This window comes from Schistocerca nitens, chromosome 6 (genome assembly GCF_023898315.1).
Source record: "Schistocerca nitens isolate TAMUIC-IGC-003100 chromosome 6, iqSchNite1.1, whole genome shotgun sequence".
NCBI classification, from domain to species: Eukaryota; Metazoa; Arthropoda; class Insecta; order Orthoptera; family Acrididae; genus Schistocerca; species Schistocerca nitens.
Genome location: NC_064619.1, coordinates 175,903,665 through 175,922,986, shown reverse-complemented (window position 1 = coordinate 175,922,986; position 19,322 = coordinate 175,903,665). Strand labels below are relative to the sequence as shown.

Below are 19,322 nucleotides of genomic sequence, written 5' to 3'. Positions count from 1 at the left end.
CAGCACTGAAATCTGCAGGAATTTGCGGAAGGCTTGCGCTTCTGTCACACTGAACGATTCTCTTCAGTCGTCGTTGGTATCGTTATTGCAGGATCTTTTTCGGGCTGCAGCGATGTTGGAGATTTGATGTTTTACCAGATTCCCGATATTTACGGTACACTCGTGATCAGACAGGATGCTTACGTAAGTGTCACCCGTCAGAGTCGTATCTAACACGCCCCACAGGCCTCCACCAGCTTCAACAGTCTCCTGCTGACATGCAGGGTCCATGGATTCATAAGGTTATCTCCATACCGATACATGTTCATCCCCTCGATATAATTTGAAACAAAACTCGTTACGGGAAAATACCCACTTCATCATTACCTCGGAGATGTTGTGTCCCAGCGCTCGTGCTCCAACTGTGACACCATTTTCAAACTCACTCAACTCCTGATAACCCGACATTGTAGCAGCAGTAGCCGATCTAACAATTGCGCCACTGTTGCTTTATGTAGGCGTCGCTGACCGCAGCGTCGTATTCCGCCTGTTTACATATCTCTGTATTTGAATAACATGCCTGTACCGCTTTCTTCGGCGCATCAGTGTTTACCCAATCTGCCTTACCTGATCTCAAGTCTTAAATTCTGCCTCTAATACTGGATCCCCAAGTCTTCCATATCGACTTAAATTCCTTCTTCTATCACGTCGTCACGCTGTTAGAGGCCTTCGATGTACTCGTTTCAGCCCATCAGCTCTCTCCTCTGCGTTTAACACTGGAATTCGTATTGCTCTTCTAATGCAATCAGCAGTGCTCTTAGTTTTAACGAAGGTTGTTTTGATTTTTCTGTATGAAGAGTCAAAAATGGTTCAAATGGCTCTGAGCACTATGGGACTTAACATCTGAGGTCATCAGTCCCCTAGAACTTAGAACTAGTTAAACCTAACTAACCTAAGGACATCACACACATCCATGCCCGAGGCAGGATTCGAACCTGCGACCGTAGCGGTCGCGCGGTTCCGGGCTGAAGCGCCTAGAACCGCTCGGCCACCGCGGCCGGCTATGAAGAGTCAGTCTTCCTAACGAGCATTCTTTTTCGATTTCTTTTCGCCTTCTTTTGTGGCAGAATAGCTACTTTTGTGTTTTATCTGCTGGTGTAGACCCGAAGGTGTGGCGCTTGCCTCGGCCCGCTGCTGTCCGCTATCTGCGGGGGCGTGCGCTGCCGCCCACTCTCGCCACCGCTTCGGCCTCCGTCAGTGTGCTGCAGCTGCCGCCATGCGCCACAACCACATCTGGCCGCTGTTGCTGCTACTGCCGCTCGGCTGCCGCCGGGCTGCCGGTAAGTACCCCATGTCCTCCTAATAAGGTGACTATTAGCCGAGACCAACTAGCGGCACTACTGCCAGATCCAGAAAATTGGGACTTTGGGACTGACGATTTAAAAAATCGACAGGGCAAGGAGCTAGAACTGGGGACATAGAAAAGTCTTAAATTTTCGATCATTATGTGTTTCCTTGTAGTATACAGGATGTCCGGATCACAAACAAAGCCTTATAACGAAAGAACTCGACGTTTTATGTTGTTGGGTAAATAGGTAACCGTTAGAGACATCTCTAAAATCTTCTTTCTTTTTCTTTTAGTGTTCAACCCTGAGGTTGGTTTGCAGCAGCCATTCCTCTCCTCTGTCTACCTCCCTCTTCATTTCCACGTATGTGTTACATCCAACGTCATTCATGATCTGTTGCATGTATGATATCCTTGGTCGCCCCCGCCGATTCTTTCCCTCAATAGCTCCTTCTGCTATTGTTACAATGATGTTGTTGTGTCGTAGGATGTGCCCTACATGAAACTTCATGGAAGATTAAAACTGTGTGCCGGACCGAGACTCGAACTCGGGACCTTTGCCTTTCGCGGGCAACTGCTCTACCAACTGAGCTACCCAAGCACGACTCACGCCCCGTTCTCACAGCTTTACTTCTGCCAGTACCTCGTCTCCTACCTTCCTCCGCTGCAGAGTGAAAATCTCATTCTGGAAACATCCCCCAGGCTGTGGCTAAGCTATGTCTCCGCAATATCGATTCTTTCAGGAGTGCTAGTTCTGCAAGGTTCGCTGGAGAACTTCTGTGAAGTTTGGAAGGTAGGAGACGAGATACTGGCAGAAGTAAAGCTGTGAGGACGGGGCGTGAGTCGTGCTTGGGTAGCTCACTTGGTAGAGCAGTTGCCCGCAAAAGGGAAATGTCTCTAGTTCGAGTCTCGGTCCGGCACACAGTTTTAATCTGCCAGGAAGTTTCATATCAGCGCACACTCCGCTGCAGAGTGAAAATCTCATTCTGGAAACATCCCCCAGGCTGTGGCTAAGCCATGTCTCCGCAATATCCTTTCTTTCAGGAGTGCTAGTTCTGCAAGGTTCGCTGGAGAGCTTCTGTAATGTTTGGAAGGTAGGAGGCGAGGTACTGGCAGAAGTAAAGCTGTGAGGACGGGGCGTGAGTCGTGCTTGGGTAGCTCACTTGGTAGAGCAGTTGCCCGCAAAAGGGAAATGTCTCTAGTTCGAGTCTCGGTCCGGCACACAGTTTTAATCTGCCAGGAAGTTTCATATCAGCGCACACTCCGCTGCAGAGTGAAAATCTCATTCTGGAAACATCCCCCAGGCTGTGGCTAAGCCATGTCTCCGCAATATCCTTTCTTTCAGGAGTGCTAGTTCTGCAAGGTTCGCTGGAGAGCTTCTGTAATGTTTGGAAGGTAGGAGGCGAGGTACTGGCAGAAGTAAAGCTGTGAGGACGGGGCGTGAGTCGTGCTTGCGTAGCTCAGTTGGTAGAGCAGTTGCCCGAGAAAGCCAAAGGTCCCGAGTTCGAGTCTCGGTCCAGCACACAGTTTTAATCTGCTAGGAAGTTTCATATCAGCGCACACTCCGCTGCAGAGTGAAAATCTCATTCTGTGCCATACATGTTTGTCTCTTCTTGTTTGGCTGTGCCTCCACAGAGCTCTGGTTTTCTATACTCTTCTAAGCACCTATTCATTTGTTACTTTGTCTCTCCAGCTGATCTTCATCATCCTTCTATAGCACCACATCTCCAGGGCCTCTAGCCGTCTTCTCTCTTCTGTTCCAATTGTCCAAGTTTCACATCCGTATAGGGCTACACTCCAAACGAAACCTTTCATGATACGTTTCCTTATTTTAAGACTGATGTTGTTGCTGGTGAGTAAGTTCCTTCTCCGGTTAAATGCAATTCTGGCCTTTTGTATTCTTCTCGCAATTTCTTTCCGGCTTCTACCATCCCTTGTGATTTTGCTTCCCAGGTAAGTAAATTCGTCTATCACTTTCAGCTCCTTTCTTCCAATTCTCATTCTCAGAGGTTCATATTCTGCTCCTGTACTGCATACCATCACTTAAGTCTTTTTCTTGTTTATTCTCATTCTATACCGATTGCGTAGAATTTTTTCCATTGTTCTGAGGACTCCCTCTAGATCTTCTTTTGTCTACATCTTCTTTTGTCTTTTCTGCCCATTAATTTTGATCCCCACCTCAGTAGTTTCTCGAACTGGTTCTATAGCTTCCTGGATGTACGTATTGAATATAAGAGGAGAGAGAGCACATCGTTGTCTTACCCCTTTTCTAATATTTGCTTCTTGTTCCTGGTGACAGTTCCTAATCACTGCCACCTCATTCTTATAGTCACTGAGTATCACACGGATGTCTTTGTACTGTATTCCACTTTTCCTCAGCACTCTGAACATATCTTGCCAGATAACGTTATCAAATGCCTTTTACATGTTTACAAAAATAATATAAGTTGTTTTATTTTTCTGTAATTGCTTTTCGATAACCAGTCTGAGTGCCAGAATCGCCTCTCTTGTCCCCAATGCCCTTCTGAAACCAAACTGATCTTCACTCAGCATATCCTCCACCTTCTCTTCAATTCTCTTCAGAACTATTTTTATGACAATTTTTGATGCATGTGATATTCGGCTTGGAGTTCGGTAGTGTTCACATTTTGTAGCTGCTGGCTTCTTTGGTGTATTAACAATGATACATTTCTGGAAGTCTGTTGGTATCTCTCCTGTGTTATAGATTGACTTAATAAGTTTAAGCAGCATCATTTTCATGATGTCACCAGCGTTCTTTATTAGTTCTGCAGGGATGTCATCAATACCCGTTGCTTTGTTGCGCAGTAGTTCATTTAGAGCTCTGTCAAATTGTTCTTGTAGAATGTCATCTCTCTTGTCATCTTCGTCCACTTGCTCTTCTCTTCCTATTACTTCTTCCAAAAGAGGTGTTCCGGCATACAACTTCTCTATCTATTCTTTCCATCTCTTCACCATGTCTTCACCAAACAGCGTTTTCCCCTCTTTATTTTCTATTGTGCCTGAGAGTGTTGTTTCACGTTTGTTAAAAAAATTGATTTGCTGTTCTGTAGGCTAAATCAGTTCTTCTGTTTTGTATATTTTCTTCCACTTCCCTGCACATTTCTTTTGCTTTCCTACCTTCTCTATTAACTAAATTCCTTAGTCTTCTGTATTCTGCTTTTCCTTGTTCATCAGTTGCATTTTTGTATAATCTCCTGTTTTCTATAAGCGCAATAATATCTGCTGTAACCCATTTCCTCTTGTTTTTGGGTTCAGTTCTTCCAACTCTCCAAGATATGATTCTCATAATTTCACGAACAGCGCTGAGTCACAAGGCGCATGCGCACTAGTGACATGGCACGCCTATCTCGACTTGTTAGTGATCTACTAGTTCCACAGGTGCCTCCCGACGTAATTTTCTATCATGGTAATGTTATAACATTTCTCCATGAGACGTTATAACATTTCTCCTGGCCACCTCGGTCTCCCGATCTGACTCCTTCTGGATTTCAGTGCATGGGCGTTTATGAAGGACGTTGCTTGCAGAACAAGAGTTCGAGATCTGGTGGATCTAAGGCAATGGATCTACGCCGCAGTACAGGTCATAACACCTGTCGTGCCTATGAACAAGTCGTGAGAAGTGGAGTACAGTTTCGATATCTGTCGACCAACAATCAGTGCCCACATTGAAACCCGGACACCCTGTTGAATGAACAAAGTTGGAACACTGGTAAACTGTAGTCAAAACCATTACTCTGTTCACCAAAAGTACCAACTTCGATTTTCAATCAAAACCACTTGAGCTGTACAACTATACATTTATTGTGCTACGACCGGTTACATTTTCAGGTTGCTTGCAGTTAAACAAAATAGGAAATTAGGCTAAGGCTATAGCAGCTTAACGAATAAAATAAATAGCTCACACTGACAACAGACTTATACTACACTACTGACCATTAAAATTGCTACACCATGAAGATGACGTGCTACGGACGCGAAATTTAACCGACAGGAAGAAGATGTTGTGATATGCAAATGATTTAGCGTTTCAGAGCATTCATACAAGGTTGGCGCCGGTGGCGACACCTACAACGTGCTGACATGAGGAAAGTTTCCAACCGATGTCTCGTACACAAACAGCAGTTGACCTGCGTTGCCTGGTGAAACGTTGTTGTGATGCCTCGTGTAAGGAGGAGAAATGCTGGCGAACGCACTGTTGATCCCGCTGTCCACTGTTTAAGTTCCGAATCAAATCTCTATGCAGTTACAGCAAGAACCGTAACACTCCCGAATTCGTTAAAGATTCCACTGTTGACTGTGTACTTCCGAGGGAAGAACTCAAAGTGCTCCAACAAATACACCAGATACTATTACACACATCGCGAACAACAGTGCTGTTTGGCAAGGCTGCCTCCACTCTGACGTCAATCAATCAATCAATCAATCTCTTTATTCATCCGTTAACAATATACATTGTATGGATGTAGTCAATTACAATTTAGTTTCTTATCTTTAATTTGTTTCAAAAACTTGGATAATAAACACAAATATTTTATATCAACATATATAAATAATATTACTCTTCCATATTGAGATATTCTACAATGCTATAAAAACTATGTGTTAGTAAAAATTGTTTAAGATCTACCTTAAATGTATGAAATTCTTTAATTTTCTTTATTGTAGAAGGCAATGCACTGAAAAGTATTGTGGGCTGGTAGTATACACTTTTTTGGTAGAGTGCTCCTTTGTGGGTGTTTCTGTGAAAATCATCCCTGTTCCTTGTTTCATGGTTAAGAACCTGATTATTTAATGTTGAAAATTCCTGGTGAGTTTTCAGAAAGCATACACACACATTGATGTATAAGCTAGGACGACAGAGAAAACTCGTTACTTTCTGCGCATTGCTTGCTGCTCTCCCTGCAGCCGCAACGGAAAACCCGCAAACAACCTAAGGGCACTATTACTCACTCCACATCATGACGACGTTCATCGAACGCTAATTTCCTCATTGGCTGCTTTGTATTTAAAGTTCACTATTTTTCACGTGTCCGCAGCTCGTGGTCTCGCGGTAGCGTTCTCCCCTTTCGAGCATAGGGTCCTAGGTTCGATTCCCGGCGGGTCTGAGATTTTCATCTGCCTCGAGATGACCGCCTGTTGTTTTGTCGTCTTCATCATCATTATTTCAATCCTCATTACGGTCGGAGGAAGGCAACGCCAAACCACCTGCATTAGGACCTTGCCTACTACGCTGGTGCGGGTCTTCCGCAGCGTTCCCCTGCGCTCTGTCAAGAAACATGGGACTTCATTTCCATTTCCATTCATCAATGAGCCTGATACTACCAGAAGTATGCACCGCTTTATTAGAAGAACTTAAAGAGTTCATTAAAGGAGGTTTGAAATAAAAATAACATTTTTGTTATCATTTTATTTTTGTTTACCAGGACACACCACTTTTTACACTGTCAATTCCTGCTTCAGCTACGTATCGAGATAGTACGAAGTTCATGGCATCAAATGCAAACCATGTGGATGAAGATGGATCTGTGCTTCCACCCTTCCTAAGCAACTTTTTTCCCTCGCATTTGGCGTAGGTTCGAAGACTACAGAATTTTTGTATGCTTCATCAAGCGTGATTCTGAGCTCATCAGAACAGACCGCCAACTATATTTTTCAGATCGCATTCTGTATACACATTAATTTCGACTACCAATAGCTCTGGTCGTTGATGGGTCGCATTTACAAAATTCATACTTCTCTCATTTATCCACTTCTTCATTACTGTACACAACAAACTCACGACAACAAACAACCACAAAACATGTGGATATATGTATACGAGCAAGCTTTCGAACGAATTGAAACGATTTTGTCTTCATTAAAGCGTGTGACAGTAGGACTTGAGAGATATTCTGTACCCTTGGTGCGGTTCTAGGCGCTTCAGTCTGGAACCGCGCGACCGCTACGGTCGCAGTTTCGAATCCTGCCTCGGGCATGGATGTGTGTGATGTCCTTAGGTTAGTTAGGTTTAATTGGTTCTAAGTTCTAGGGGACTGATGACCTCAGATGTTAAGTCCGATAGTGCTCAGAGCCATTTGAGCCATTTTTTTACCCTTGGTGGACAACAACAGCAACACTCGGCAATATGTCGGCAATTCCCTACAACAGCCTGCGACAACAGCAATATTGTACAACCTTACTGCAAAATTGCCGTCTGTTGCAAACGAAATTGCAGTAATGTCGACAGCAACGATATTGCGAACAAACGTTGCCGCAATATGAGGCTAATCTTAACGTACCTTTAGGTGTTGCCATCGATGTATTGAGAAGCACATTTCGGGTCCTTCATGTACTAGACCATTTCTGAAATTAATCGAATCGTTAGCAGAGCCCACAAGTCAGGACATTTGGCGTCACGCGTAAGGCATACGCGGGACGAGTTATGACACCCCCATAGAAGCAGGGTTTACTACTGATATCGAGAAATTTGACAACACTTCTTTTGCCATCATTAGTAGTGCTGCCTAGTTGCCACAGGCTTCACGGACTGGTAAATTAAAGACGCGCCTTTCGAATGCATAAGTATTGTCCACCACGTGCTTGAGAAGAATGTGCGTAGCAAATATATAGGGGAGGGAAAGGATCCACCTTGGTACAACAAACATGTTAGGAAGTTGCCGTGAAAGCAGATAATTTTTCACAGTCGCTTTAAACGTTGTCAAACAGAAATTATGCAAAATGAAAGCAGCTGTCAAAAGGTCAATGAGAGATTCTGTTAACGAATTTGAAAGCAATATTTTATCTGCAGATTCTAACAATATCCCCAAAAAATTTTGGTCGTATGTAAAATCTACGAACGCTACAAGTAATTCAATACTTTCTCTTGCTGACAGTACGGGTAATGTAACAGACGATGATAAAAAGAAGGCCGAAATTCTAAACCTAGCTTTCAAAAACTCGTTTACGGTAGAGGACTGCAGCACCATTCCACCTTTCAATTATCGAACAAACACAAGGATGGCTGAGATAGTTAGTGTATCTGGGATTGTAAAACAGTTAAGATCCTTAGACGCCAGGAAGGTATCTGGCACAGACGGTATCCCTGTACGATTATACGAGGTGTGGCTAGAAAAAAACCGGACTAGTACTGGTGAAACAATAAAACGAATGCAATAAGGCTGAAAGTCGCGTGGCCTGTCACGTGACTCTCGCTCCGCCTACTGCTCGAGTTTCATCTGCCTCCTGCACTCAGTCTGCCCGTGGCGTCTGTTTTAAGTAGTTGACGTTTTGTCTGTGCGTCGGAAAATGTTGAGTGTACAGAAAGAACAGCGCGTTAACATCAAATTTTGTTTCAAACTAGGAAAATCTGCAAGTGAAAAGTTTGTAATGTTACAACAAGTGTACGGCGATGATTGTTTATCGCGAACACAAGTGTTTGAGTGGTTTAAACGATTTAAAGATGGCCGCGAAGACACCAGCGATGACACTCGCACTGGCAGACCATTGTCAGCAAAAACTGATGCAAACATTGAAAAAATCGGTAAACTTGTTCGACAAGATCGCCGTTTAACAATCAGAGCAGTGTCTGAGTTAACAGGAGTTTCCAGGATGTCAGAACAAATCATTCTTCGGCGTTCCTTCTGTTCAATTGTGAGACACTTCATTTTTGAACACACTTTGTTCATGTTGAAACTTTCATGAAGAATCTGCCTAACACTTTCCTTGTCAACTCCTGCTCTGATTGTTAAACGGCGATCTTGTCGAACAAGTTTACCGATTTTTTCAATGTTTGCATCAGTTTTTGCTGACAATGGTCTGCCAGTGCGAGTGTCATCACTGGTGTCTTCGCGGCCATCTTTAAATCGTTTAAACCACTCAAACACTTGTGTTCGCGATAAACAATCATCGCCGTACACTTGTTGTAACATTACAAACGTTTCACTTGCAGATTTTCCTAGTTTGAAACAAAATTTGATGTTAACACGCTGTTCTTTCTGTACACTCAACATTTTCCGACGCACAGACAAAACGTCAACTACTTAAAACAGACGCCACGGGCAGACTGAGTGCAGTAGGCAGATGAAACTCGAGTAGTAGGTGGAGCGAGAGTCACGTGACAGGCCACGCGACTTTCAGCCTTATTGTATTCGTTTTATTGTTTCACCAGTACTAGTCCGGTTTTTTTCTAGCCATACCTCGTATGTTGACTACGCTACAAATATAGCACCATTCTTATCCATCATCTATCAGAGATCATTGGAACAGCGGAAAGTCAGCGGGACTGGAAGAAGGCCCAGGTCAAACAATCAATTAAAAGGGTAGAAAATCGGATGCCCATAATTACCGGCCAATTTCACTGACATCGATTTATTGTAGAATCATGGTACATATTTTGTGTTCAGACATAATGACCTTTCTAGACTCTGCGAAGCTCATCTGCAGAAACCAGCAAGCTTTAGGAAACAGCGGTCACGAGAGACACAGCTGACCCTCTTTGTGCACGATATGCAACAGGCTCTAGATACCGACTCCCAGACGTTGAGGTATTCGATGTGGGAGTGAGCAGGGCTGGGAATTTGATGAGATGGTAGAGGACCGGTGTGAGGGAAGGGAGACTGAGTGCATGGCGTTCGAGGATTAGGAGGGACTTATAGAACTTTTCAAAGGTTTGCGGTGACTTTAGCCGCTTTTTGGCACTGCAATGAATCAGTGGTAACAGGAGAAAATTTGTGCCAGACTGGGACTCCAATCCGGAGCTCCCACTTAACGTGAGCGGTCGCCTTAACCATCTCGGCCATCCAAGTACGTAATTTTTGAGAATATTTCTTGTGGAGAACAATGATTGTTTTCTTTTGGTTCAAAATGAACATAAAAAGTTTCGACAGCATGAAACCTTTTTTTCGTGTTACAGGTTTCGGTCGGTTTTAGATAATCTTCAGCCTCATATCATCATGATACGAGGTCTGTAGATGGTCTAAAGCTGACCTAAACCAGTAACCACGAAAATAAAGGTTTCTTACGTTGGAGACTATGTTGACTTTAAGTCATCCTAGCGAGCTTCCCATCCGACCCCAGTTCCCTTCCTGTTACACACTGTTAGTATAATGTGACCCACACATGAACCTCTCACTTGCCATTTCTGACCCCAGTAACAGATAAGGCTTGGTGTGCATCCGGACTGAAAGAATGGCTCTTTGGTCATCGCACGTTATTGATATAATATGGTGTCTGTTCTTTCGGACATGTTAGAAAAACAAACACCATGTAATAGAAATTTGGTAGAGCGGATATCCATGCAGCCTTTGCATAGTGCAGGATGGGTCGGTCGGATCAGTATTTGCTAGGTGTGGAGAATAATGGAGGGGCATAATGCCCAACTGCGGCCAATTAGTAGTTTTAGTATATTGCGGGCTTTGTGTTGGATGGTTAGCAGGTGAGGTTTCCATGTCAGTTGCCGGCCTACAGTTAGTCCCAGATATTTTAGTATGTTAGTTAACTGGATAGGATGATCGTAATTGGTATTGTGAAAGTCATGGAAACGGAAGGTCCGGATGGTTCATTCTGTAATTATTACAAGGGTTTTGGCGGGTTGACCTTGAGGAGTCATTTGTTACACCAGGATGATGGCTGTACTCACGAAGGCACACACCATTAATGTCACGCGGATAACAATCAGGTACCAATTTTATTATCGCTTTCAGGAGCACCTGCGTTAATCTTCTCGACTGTGATGCGTACTCCGCTTCTCTCGCCGTGCTGCTATTGCGTTACGTGAGGCGGGTCGTCGCTGCGTGACCCTGTAGCCAGGTGCTGGCCTGTGCGCCGACAGTGCAAATTGCCGTCGTTGGCGGCGCTGTCTGTGGTTTTTCCCCGTGAAGTCACGTCGAACCTCTGAACAAGAAATCTCGCGAACATGTGGTCTCTTCTTTGCCTACTCTCTGCACGTATCTCCATCCAGTCACGGTGGTGCACCGCGTCTACGAATTTCAGCCATTCTTCATATGCCTTTTTCGTTACGGTAGAGTTTCAAACGACGCTCACACGCACTTGGAATTCATTTCACACAATTAAGACATAGATATCCAGACATTACTATGTCGGTATCGGAAACCTTTAAAATAAATTCGCGGTCACTAAATGTTCCATTCAATCTCCCTTGAATCCGTCTAGTGCTGAAACTGAAATTTTGCATTTAAAACTATTTTCACTCAATGGGATACTACTGGCATACTTTCGGTCGCCACACAGACTTAAAAATGAGATATACCGGTATTAGGACCCCGATATTGAAAAACAATAAAGCCTATTTAAAGCGAACACTGCGCCAGGCCCACATGGAATTTCAATTAGATTTTGCATAAAATACATAATTTAACTCATTTCATGGCTCATATGTATCGAGAATTCCTTTCGCATCGAATAGTTTCATGCGACTCGAAAAGAGGGCTGGCCATTCCTGTTTTCTTTATTTATCTACGACATCACTAAATGCAGGCGAACATGTACAATCCATCATTCTAGATTTCGGAATGCCAGTGAACACTGTACCACATCGCCGACAAAAAATCAAAATCTGTCAGACGCAGCATCTTCGAAAATATGTGATTTGCTCTAGAAATATTTGATTAACAGAACGTCTGTACCTTGTAGTGGGTGGCGAATGTTCTTCAGAAACTATAGTAGCATTGAGTGTGCTCCAATGAGGCGCAATAGTGTCTATAATGTTTACAGTAAACACAAACGATTTGTCATGTAGAATAAGCAACGTTTTAAAATTGTTCGTTGACGATGCTGTTGTGTTCAAGTGACTATCGTCGTTGGAAGCTCGTAAGCAACTGCAGAAAGAGTGGCACGAAATTTCCAGCTGGTGAAATCAACCAAAGCACTTGTTAAATGTGGATAAACTTAGAGTAATACCTATAACAAAGAGAAAGAAGCAAACAGCACGTGATTACAAGACGAGTTTGCCAGCCGAAGTGGCCGTGCGGTTAAAGGCGCTGCAGTCTGGAACCGCAAGACCGCTACGGTCGCAGGTTCGAATCCTGCCTCGGGCATGGATGTTTGTGATGTCCTTAGGTTAGTTAGGTTTAACTAGTTCTAAGTTCTAGGGGACTAATGACCTCAGCAGTTGAGTCCCATAGTGCTCAGAGCCATTTGAACCATTTGAACAAGACGAGTTTTGAACATCTTATGCACATCACGTGATGTACTTATTTAGAGAAAATGCTACAGAGCGATATGAAATGGAACAGTCAACTTACATCAATATTAGCGAAGGTGATTGGAAGGCTTAGCTTTGTCGGAAGGGTTTTGGGCAAATGCAGTGCATCTCTTAAGAAAGTCTCATAAAAGAGGCTAGCACTACCAATTATAAAGTGTTGTACCTGTTTTTACGGTCCTTATCAAGGGGAATGACAACAGACGATGAAAAATATCAGAGAAGCGCTGCTAGGATGTAAGAGTTCGGTTTATCACATATGAAAATATAACGGAAATGCTCGGGAACTTAAATGCTAATCCTTGGCGGAAAGACAACATAGTTCAACAAAAACCCTGTTGCATAAATTTAGAGAACCTGTATTGGAATAAGACTGTGTGACTATTACGCTGCCCCCAAAAGTAAATCTCTCGTAGGGACAGTTCAATATAGTAATGGAACAGGAAAAAAAGTCGATTATAATACAGGGTGTACATGAAGCCTGGGAACACTTTCAATCATTTATTGCACAAGAACGAAACATTGTACAGATATCATACATATGTCATTTTGAAGAGCAACCCTAAAAGCATTTTTCTCTTGTACATCGTCACAGCGTAGTTTGGTAATCTGCCGATAGTTAGCGCTAGTCGCAAACATGGCGAGTTCAGATGCGGAGTGAGCTTTCTGTTTGTTGGAGTTCGATAAAAACAAGTGTGCTACGGCTGTTCAACGGATGTTTAGAACCAAGTACGGTAAGAAGCCACCAACAAGGAAGGCCATTCGCGGCTGACACAACAAATTCGTGACAACGGGTTGCTTGTGCCCGGCATAGAGGAGCGGACGTCCCAGTGTATGTGAAATGAATGTGGAGCGCATATGAGAGACATTCATAAGGAGTCCAAAGCAACTGATGGGTCGTGCATCCCGTGAACTCGAAATGGCTCCCATGACAGTGTTAAAAGTCGTGCGACAAAAGCTGTCTACGAAACCAGTCAAATTGGAGCTAGTGCAGAAGCTCAGTGAAGACGACAAAGACAAGCGCTTGGAGTTTTGTTCACAGTTGCAGCAATTTAATAAGGATGGGGATGGCATTGTTGATCAATTAATTTTAGCGACGAAGACACTTTTCACACTAATGGAAAGAGAACAGGCATAATTGTCGAATCCGGGGCACAAAGCATCCAGACAAATGCACTGAATTTGAGCATGATCCCCCAAAGGTAAATGTTTTTTCTGCCTTGTCACATCGAAAACTGTATGGGTCATTCTTCTTTGCCGAGAGCACTGTCACTGGATATTCCTACTTGGACATATTGTAGCAATGACTGATGTCTCAAATGCAATGGGACTCTCTGTTCATCTTTCAGCAGGATGGGGCTCCACCCCATTTTCATCGTGAAGTTCGTGGGTACCTGAACACGGAGCTGCCGCATCGATGGATCGGCTGTGCTACAGAAGGGGACAGCAGTTTCATGAAATGGCCTCCCCAATCACCAGATCTCACTTCGTGCGACTTTTTTTTTTCTATGGGGACACATTAAAGACGTGGTATATGTACTGCCTCTACCACATGATGTAGCAGAACCCCGGGAGAGAATATGGGAAGCGACTGCTACAGTTGACGATGCCATGCTGGGACGATGTAACACTTATATTGGATAGAAGTAGGTTTATATTATGTAACTGTGTATCTGCAATTATGGAGTGTGTATTGTTTGTTATTTAAAGTCCTTGATTTGTGACAGGAAAATTAGAGCTTTGTAATGTATATATGAAAAAAGCAAAATGGTTTGTTAAAATGATAAATTATTATAAAATGTGTATGTTCATAAAACGAAAATGTTTATTGAAAGCTGGTTCATGCTTAGGGCACTTGTATTTGTAATATATAAAAGATGTTAGGAAGTTCTTTCGTGATGGAAGTGACATGGCTTGATGTAAAAGTTGGTTTTGGCAGTCGAACTGAGCGGCTCCTTGGTGTGAAGAGCATGCAGTACGTGGCTGGCCGTAGCATGGTACACCTCGATGAAGCTAAGAGGGGCAACTGGAAGCTGCTTTACAATGGATTTGCCTCGGATGTGGATCTGGCTATTATTTGGTATTCTTGGCAAAAAGGAATGGCTGTAATATGGTGGAAATCCGACGCCAAGAAGAGACTTTATAGAGCATTCGAACATCAAGAGTTGTAAGTACAGTTAGCCGCCATGTTGCTTCGCCACTGCTTCACAAACTTCATACATTCAGTAACGTATATGGGCATGGACCAGTTACTTTGTGTGTGGTTTGAATAATAATCACAAAAAAATTGTGTCCAGAACCATATTTTTTTTTTTTCATGATCACGAACCTATGCAGGGCCCTCACCTAAGTGCTACTAAAACCTAGTATCCTGATTTAAATGAACAGTTCTTGCATTCAAGTGTTTTAAAGTGATTTTTGCCCAATGTAAAAGGAGCAGTAAAAGTTAAAGTTAATACCACAAAAGTGAAGTAAGATAGTTTGTTGCTAAAGTATCCTCAGTTTATTACAAAGTATAGTTTTGTAGGAATACAGTGCAAGATTGTGTAAATATTACTGTCTAAAATACCCGCTTCACAGGTGATAAAAAGGCAAATAAGTTTAGCTCTTTTTCAAAAATAATGCGGTTTTGATTTCTATCATGAATAGTCCCTTTTTAGAGGTTAGCCCAGTGTTGTGTTCTGTTGTCTTGCAAAGTAAATTATGAACTACTCCAAGTGAAGTGAATCATTATCTTTTTGAATTAGTCTTTTTTACTGTAATAATCAGAGAGAGTTGACTAGAGAAACTATACTAGTTTATGGGTCCTCACCATTCTCTCCACTTATAAGGAAACAATTGAACTATGTATTACTGTTGCTAAGGAAAACTGATGTATGTAGATGAGGTTAAACAGTGTATTTATGATATTATTCATCTTCATTGACTTTTTTGTATGTCAATTAAGATAAAAGCCCCTCATGTACAAATTTAGTTCTGGACTTCCTACAGTAACATTCCAGTATTTGATTAAGTACTGCTCTTGAGTGTAGCTGTCATTAGTACGATCTTGGTGCAAAATTACTTCTTATAATTTACTGATGTGTGCGTTATTGATACCTGCTGCTACACACACTTCAGAGTGCACTGTGTCAGTTTGTATCCTGTTTGCTATTCAAAGGGAAGTCTCAACGAAAGTAACTTCAATAACCAATATTCAGTTTTCTTAAACGTATATTTCCAAATTAATGTGCCTAATTGGGCTGTCGACTGTTCATTTTTCTTCATTCACTTACGATTTTATCACTTCCATTAACTCCCAAGGTTATTTCCTGTTAATTTCACGAAATTCAAAATTATAGTCTGATACCTTTGACCATTAGACACACATATGGTCAATCTTAAAAATCCTCCCTGAGGGTAACATTAGCTTGTTTCATGGCAAGTTAGTGTTATATCGGGTGTGGCAAGGATTCGATTACCGTATTGATGTCTACTGAGTCACTCATGGTTCGCATATCGAATGTTTGTAAAAAAAAAAAAAAAAAACTTTCAGAGTTTCTCTTCAAAATGCAATATGTATGACATCTGTACAATGTTTAGTTCTTGTGCATTAAATAATTGAAAGTGTTCCCAGACTTTATGTATACCCCGTATTGGACTGTACACCGTAAAATTGCTTGTTGAATGTATATACAGTGTGAACCACAACTCTACCACCAAATTTATGAAGGTTGTTCAGGGATATTTCCTGAGTATCTTGGTGTAAGAGATCCGTTGTCTCCGGTTGCTCATTACAGAATTGTGAGGTAATAATGATTTATTTAGGTTGTCACTCCAGTTACATTTATTTACCCCAAAATACCATCGCAACAATGAAAGAGTCTGTGTTACTGTAACACAAAACGCAAATAAGGCCAGATAACGATCTTATGTCAGGGTCACTGATAAGCACTTCTGGTATCAAGCAAGTACTACACTTGGATGACTATTGTTGAAGTTCATCCCCCCCCCCCCCCTCCTTCACCTCTCTCGGAGCCAATGGAAACTGATCAAGATTACCTAGAACAAACCCAACGCAATCCCCTTCTCCCCCTCTTTCCTTCCCCTCCTCTGCCCCACTGGACCAGTTAGTCTGAAGCAACCCCCTCCCCCCCCCCCCCCCGCCATCTTCAGCTTTTATTACTTGGACACTTGAATCAGGTTGTGTGTAGCTGTTAATAACAAATTATGTTTGAGGCACCAGCAGACACCACACAAGGGCAGATATGTAAGTACTCTCATTCTTGCGCAATTTGACGTATTTTTTATCACATTTTTCGTAATTTTCCGTGCTGTCCACAGTTTTATGGATCTTTCACATTTTTCGTATTTTCCATATTTTTCACAGTTTTACATGTTTTTTCATAATTTGATCCAATTACGTGAGTTCTGCTCTCGACGTCAATCAACACTGCGTCATGTCACATCGCTTCGATGTCACAATGCTCTCAGCCAATCACAATGCACCATGTGCCCGAATCAATTATTATTGCTAAGTCCTAAGCGATCACATAGTTACTAGTGTGTGTGTGTGTGTGTGTGTGTGTGTGTGTGTGTGCGTGTGTGCGTGTGCGTATGTGTGTGTGGATGGGTGTGTTTTTGTGTGGGTGTGTATGAAATAGAGACGAACATGTTAAGGGAATTAATGAAGTCATGGCGAATTCTATAAGCACTGTGGATACAGTATGTATAAAAATACTACACTCCAATAGATATACCCCTAGTGGGTCACCGCTACATTACTACACTCATGCTCATTAATTAAGGATAGTTGCAGAATGTGGTGCCACACAACGTGGCACTACACAAAACGCGCTAATAACATAGGCATATAGGGAACACACACGACACAGATATGTAAGTCCACGGTATTGGTGATAAGTTGAGAACACCGTCCCGAAACACATGTGCTACAAAATGCCACTGTTTCCTGCGCATGTACCCCGACATCAATATGGGATATGATCACCATGCACACATACACAGGCCGCACAATGGGCTGGCATACTCTGGAATAGGTTGTCGAGCAGCTGCTGCGGTATAGCCACCCATTCTTGCACCAGTGCCTGTCGGAGCTCCTGAAGTGTCCTAGGAGTTTGAAGACGTGCAGTGATACATCGACCGAGAGCATCCCAGACGTGCTCGATGGGGTTTAGGTCTGGAGAACAGGCAGGCCACTCCATTCGCCTAATATCTTCTATTTCAAGGTACTCCTTCACGATGGCAGCTCGGTGGGGCCGTGCGTTATCATCCATCAGGAGGAAGGTGGGACCCACTGCATCCCTGAAAAGGCGGACATACTGCTGCAAAATGCCGTCCCGATACACCTGACCTGTTACAGCTCCTCTGTCAAAGACATGCAGAGGTGTATGTGCACCATTCATAATCCCACACCACACCATCAAACCATGACCTCCATACAGGTCCCTTTCAAGGACATTAAGGGGTTGGTATCTAGTTCCTGGTTCACGCCAGATGAAAACCCGGCGAGAATCACTGTTCAGGTTGTACCTAGACCTGTCCGTGAACATAACCTGGGACCATTGTTCCAATGACTATGTACTGTGTTCTTGAACCAGTGTCCAGGAGTCAGTGGAATGCACCTTGCAGGTCTCCGGGCGAATAAACCATGTCTGTTCAGTCGTCTGTAGACTGTGTGTCTGGGGACAACTGTTCGAGTGGCTGCGATAAGGTCCCGAGCAAGGCTACCTGCAATACTCCCGGGCCGTCTGCGGGCACTGATGGTGAGATATCGGTCTTCCTGTGGTGTTGTACACTGTGGACGTCCCGTACTGTAGCGCCTGGACACGTTTCCTGTCTGCTGGAATCGTTGCCATAATCTTGAAATCACTCTTTGTGGCACACGGAGGGCCCGTGCTACGACCTGCTGTGTTTGACCAGCCTCCAGTCGCCAGGTATTCTAACCCTCATAATATCATCAATATGTGCTCTTTGAGTCATTTTCAACACACAGTCACCATAAGCATCTCTGAAAACAAACGCCTGCACACTTACCCGCTGCACCGTACTCTGACAGGCACCAGCACACCTCTGCGTATGTGGACTGCTGCCAGTGATACCGTGCGACGACCGTAGGTCATACGCCGAGGTGATTTAAACCCGCAGACCGCCCAGAAGAGCGTTGTTTCACCATGCATCAGCATCATCCTTAACTTATGAGCATGAGTGTAGATTGTGTAACCTTATTGCAAAATTCAGATGCTTCCAACCAAAGGTATGGTATGTATAAGAATTAGCACTGCATTACAAAATACGTACCTAGAGACAGAGAGAGAGAGAGAGAGAGAGATGATAAGTATCTGCAACCACCCCAGCGAATAGTATGTCGCCTCCAGGGTAGCCCACCCCTCTGAAACCTACGTGTGGATTGTAAGAACAACCACGAACAACGATGCTTCGGTCTTCTGTAAGGGTGCAAAAACGTAATGCCTTGTCATGTCACTCTCAGGCCCGGCGACGCTCAAACAGCAAGGTGTTGACACGCGCGGAAGGAAGGACAGTGCTCAGATATTCATGTGAGGTGCACGTTGGGTCAATGAGACCACATTGGCACCAAATTTCACCACAATTCTGCCCAACGCTACCGTGTGTCACTTGATGGGAACGTCGTAACCCCCCCCTCCTCATTAACTACATCTCAACCCTTCTCTTAACGCCTCTGCAATAGACGTCACAGCCGCGACGCCCAGCGTTGAAATCACGCATTTGTCTCACGGGTGGGAGAGGGAAACATTTAAG

General features: G+C 43.4%; 1 protein-coding gene across 1 annotated transcript in view; it reads left to right on the top strand.

Annotated features, from left to right (window-relative positions):
* The first annotated feature begins 1,126 nt into the window (after positions 1 to 1,126).
* The window catches only part of LOC126262623 (neuronal acetylcholine receptor subunit alpha-10-like), a 129,724-nt gene continuing 111,528 nt past the window's right edge, over positions 1,127 to 19,322 (top strand). The window contains exon 1 of the mRNA XM_049959379.1: positions 1,127 to 1,319. Coding sequence (XP_049815336.1) covers positions 1,256 to 1,319 — 64 coding nt within the window. The 5' untranslated portion in view covers positions 1,127 to 1,255. The remainder of the gene's footprint in view (positions 1,320 to 19,322) is intronic.